Source organism: Rattus rattus, chromosome 14 (genome assembly GCF_011064425.1).
Source record: "Rattus rattus isolate New Zealand chromosome 14, Rrattus_CSIRO_v1, whole genome shotgun sequence".
NCBI lineage: Eukaryota > Metazoa > Chordata > Mammalia > Rodentia > Muridae > Rattus > Rattus rattus.
Window position 1 is genome coordinate 69,472,555 of NC_046167.1, and position 3,721 is coordinate 69,476,275.

A 3,721-nucleotide genomic window follows, 5' to 3' on the forward strand; every position below is an offset into this window, starting at 1 on the left:
AGCTTGAAGGGGCTCAAGACCCCTTATGAACAACAATGCCAAGCAACCAGAACTTCCAGGGACTAAGCCACTACCCAAAGACTATACATGGACTGACCCTGGACTCTGGCCTCATAGGTAGCATTGAATATCCTAGTAAGAGCACCAGTGGAAGGGGAAGCCCTTGGTCCTGCCAAGACTGAACCCCCAGTGAACATGATTTTTTTTGGGGAGGGCGGCAATGGGGGAGGATGGGAGGGGAACACCCATATAGAAGGGAAGGGGGAGGGTTAGGGGATGTTGGACTGGAAACCGGGAAAGGAAATAACAATCGAAATGTAAATAAGAAATACTCAAGTTAATAAAAAAAAAAAAAAAGAAAGAAAGAAATGGGTCAGGCTCAGTTGACTGTATGGATGATAGTGGCCTGGCTACTGCACGCTTATTTCTGACTGGTCTTCTTTGAATGCCTGAGTTTTCTGTGTCCTGTGTTTATTGGTTTTGTTTCTGTAGTCTCTACCACCAACAACTGCCACTAGCACTGTCATGGCTGCCTAGATGGCCAAGGCTCAAAATTTATCCCTCAGCTTTCTAGTCTTTGGATTCAGTTTATCGGGGATTCAATCAATGTCTTTTGGGTGTGGATAATATTAAAGTTCTTTTATGCTGGTCTACTTTATTGAAAAGCTGGCCCTGGAGCTGGTTCATGCCTCCCCCTTCTCTAGACCCACCCTCATTTAAACGTTTCCTCTCTATCCTGTGTCAGAGCAGCCACCTGACTCAGAGGCACGGAAAAGAGAGCAACACAAAACAGATGTTTAAAAAAAAAGGGGGGGGTTGGGGATTTAGCTCAGTGGTAGAGCGCTTGCCTAGCAAGCGCAAGGCCCTGTGTTCAGTCCCCAGCTCAAAAAAAAAAAAAACAAAAAAAAAAAAAAAAAAAAAAAAAAAAGGACTATCAGCTTCATTGGACTGCCTAAAACTTTTGCTAAGATATAAACTTTATCTCTAGATGTGTGGGACTATGTGGACTTTCTATACCTCAAGGGTTTATTGGGTATGGCTAAAAATTTGTAACAAAAATTAACTTAAAATTCATAACATGGACTGGGGAGACGGCTCAGTGGTTAAGAGCACTGACTGCTCTTCCAGAGGTCCTGAGTTCAAATCCCAGAAACCACATGGTGGCTCACAACCATCTGAAATGGGATCTGATGAACTCTTCTGGTGTGTCTGAAGACAGCTACAGTGTACTTAATATATAATTAATAAATACATAAACAAATCTTTAAAAAATTCGCAACACAAGAGTTTGATAGTTAAAAATATATGCATAGCTAGGAAGCGCAAGGCCCTGGGTTCGGTCCCCAGCTCCGAAAAAAAGAACCAAAAAAAAAAAAAAAAATATGCATAGGTAATCTTAAAAGGAACCAAGTAGCACGACGCCATCTTGAGATATAAGAAACAAGTGGCTAGCTGCCATCTTAGGTGATGACCCCTCCCCCCCGATCCAGAAGCAAACACATGGCTGGCAGCCATCTTTACTAAGGTTAGTGCCATGTGACTTTACCACCATCTTGATTAAAGGGGACCCCATGGTGTAAACCAAGCAAGGAGGCCTCAAGGCCTCCGAGATATTTTAAATTAGGGTGAATTTTTGTATGACAATTCTTGTCCTGAAAACAGTCATAAAGACAGGATTTATGAAAGATAGGATTCAAAACCAACGATCGTCTAATGTGTTAAAGCTTCACCTCCTCGAATTCATACTCGAGAGTGTACTTCCTGCTGGCAGCTGAACATTGTAACGGAATCGTCACCCATGCCCTATTGAATTCACAGACATGAAGGGGTCATGGAGAGTGGCTGAGGCTGGGCTCTGTGTGGCAGAGCTGGGGCTTTTAGAGATAGCCCCGAAGAGGGACCTAGCGTGTGTGGAAATGCCAGTGCCCTGGGATGGCCATGAGGAACAAAAGTCACAAGGAAATGGAGCAGGTTGGGGCCTAGAGGGCGGGTGGTACGCGCTTCCGAAAGTGGAGTCAGAGAGGTGACCCAAACCGCCTGGGGAAGCCCAGAGGGTTGGGAGTGAATCCCAGGTACTGAGCTTTGAGGCGTTTGTCCGTTGGAGTTTGGTTTTGTCTTGTCCAGGGTGTAGTTTTTCCCTGATTCTCTCCTCTTGAAGTAAAAAAGGATAATTGATTTTCTTGTCATTGTAGGAGCCCACAATGGAGAGACTTTAAACTTTCTTTAAAAAGGAAATTTTAGAGATTTACAAAAGTTTAAATAAAAAAAAACCAACTGGGTATTTTTTTTTTTTTTGCCACGAGGTGTGTTTTATTTTCATCAATCATACAAATAATTTTCTATAATATCCCAGGGCAAACCGGTGACATTTGACAGTCCGATTAGTAGAGGCTGGGGGTCCCCTTCAGAGACCCACGGTCCGGTGGCATCGGCGCAGAGTGCCCGGGTTCACAGTGCAGCTTGTGACTCGCGTCCATCTTGAAGGGGGCTCTTCCTCCACATTGGAGATGAAGGGGTGGGGTGGGGAAATCGTCCTAGGCTTTTAGGAGATTTCACTCCTCTTTTCCAGTTCAACGGTCTCTTTGGTCGGCAGGGTGTTCTTCTCCTGAGTTTCGGTTTTCTTCAGCTTGCCCTTATCGAAGCTGGCGACTTCCCCCATGTCCCGCTTATCTGCCATTTTCTTACAACTCCCAAGCTCGCGCTCCAGGTGCTCCCACTCGCGTTGCTGCAGCAAGAGACGGGGTATTTTCTTTAGATGTTTAAATAGGAGACAGTTTAAGGTTTAAAATACTTTATGATACCTTTAGTAATATTTAATCTTAGAAAAGTAAATAGAAGGAAAAAGAGTTAGGGCCGCAGCTCTGAGCACCAAACATTAAACCGGAAGCTGGAATATTCTGTAATGGTGTGTTAGGTCAGGACCAGAAAAGTCTCCCTGTGGACTGTATTCATGATCTAAGGTTTTATTTTGGTGCTAAAAGAGCTTCAATTAAAAAACTGTTAATATATTTTTTAAAGCTTCTAACTTACTGTCAACTAAGAAGATGATTAAAACACACAAGATTATGGTCAGTCGCCTCGTAAAGCGTCAAATTCTTTAATGTTCTCAGAACTATACCTGTCTCGTGCTAAGGATTAGTGCATTTAATTACACGAATAGGTTTTATTTAGCCTCCTGCATGTTTTCAAGGGCCAGTCTAAAGCAAATCAAACAAAGGCAAAAGCTGAAACTTCCAACAGAGGAAGTTTGTTTAAAAATTGGGTATCCTCAATAGATGGCCCTCTAATCAAATCTGGTCACTTTGGCGTTTACAACGTTTTGTGTTAGAGCCTCCTGGGTCCCCTGCAGTGTTTCACCCCCCTTGTCAGACCCTTCTGGGTCCCTTGCAGGGTTTGATCCCTGCTGAGCCCTGCTGATGCATGTGGAAGCCTTTTGTTCCTAACTGAGGGACAGTCTGACACACCTGGGCATGGTCAATTCATTCCTGTCTTTTGTCTTCCCTGTCTTTTGTTTTTGAGATTTAGGCTGGTCTTCCTGGATTTCTCCCCAGTAAGTTGGGGACACTTATTCGGTCTTTTGTTACCGAAGCCTTAAGCTGGGGTTTCCCCTGTGCTTCCCAGATTTTTCCACCTGGTCAACTTGGGGTATATATTCGAAAAATAAAGCCACAGAGTGGACATTCTTTCTTAACACAAATAACCGTCATGTGTGTGTTTTTTA

General features: G+C 43.7%; 1 protein-coding gene across 1 annotated transcript; it reads right to left on the reverse strand.

Moving 5' to 3' along the window:
• Positions 1-2,542: 2,542 nt before the first annotated feature.
• LOC116884002 (thymosin beta-10-like) lies at positions 2,543-2,677 on the reverse strand. Its single transcript, XM_032885238.1, has one exon. It carries the CDS (start codon positions 2,675-2,677, stop codon positions 2,543-2,545), a length of 135 nt encoding a protein of 44 aa, XP_032741129.1.
• Positions 2,678-3,721: the final 1,044 nt, after the last annotated feature.

Bases quoted from the DNA above. Each gene is read 5' to 3' on its own strand.
- LOC116884002 (XM_032885238.1), bottom strand. From the start codon at position 2,677: ATGGCAGATAAGCGGGACATGGGGGAAGTCGCCAGCTTCGATAAGGGC.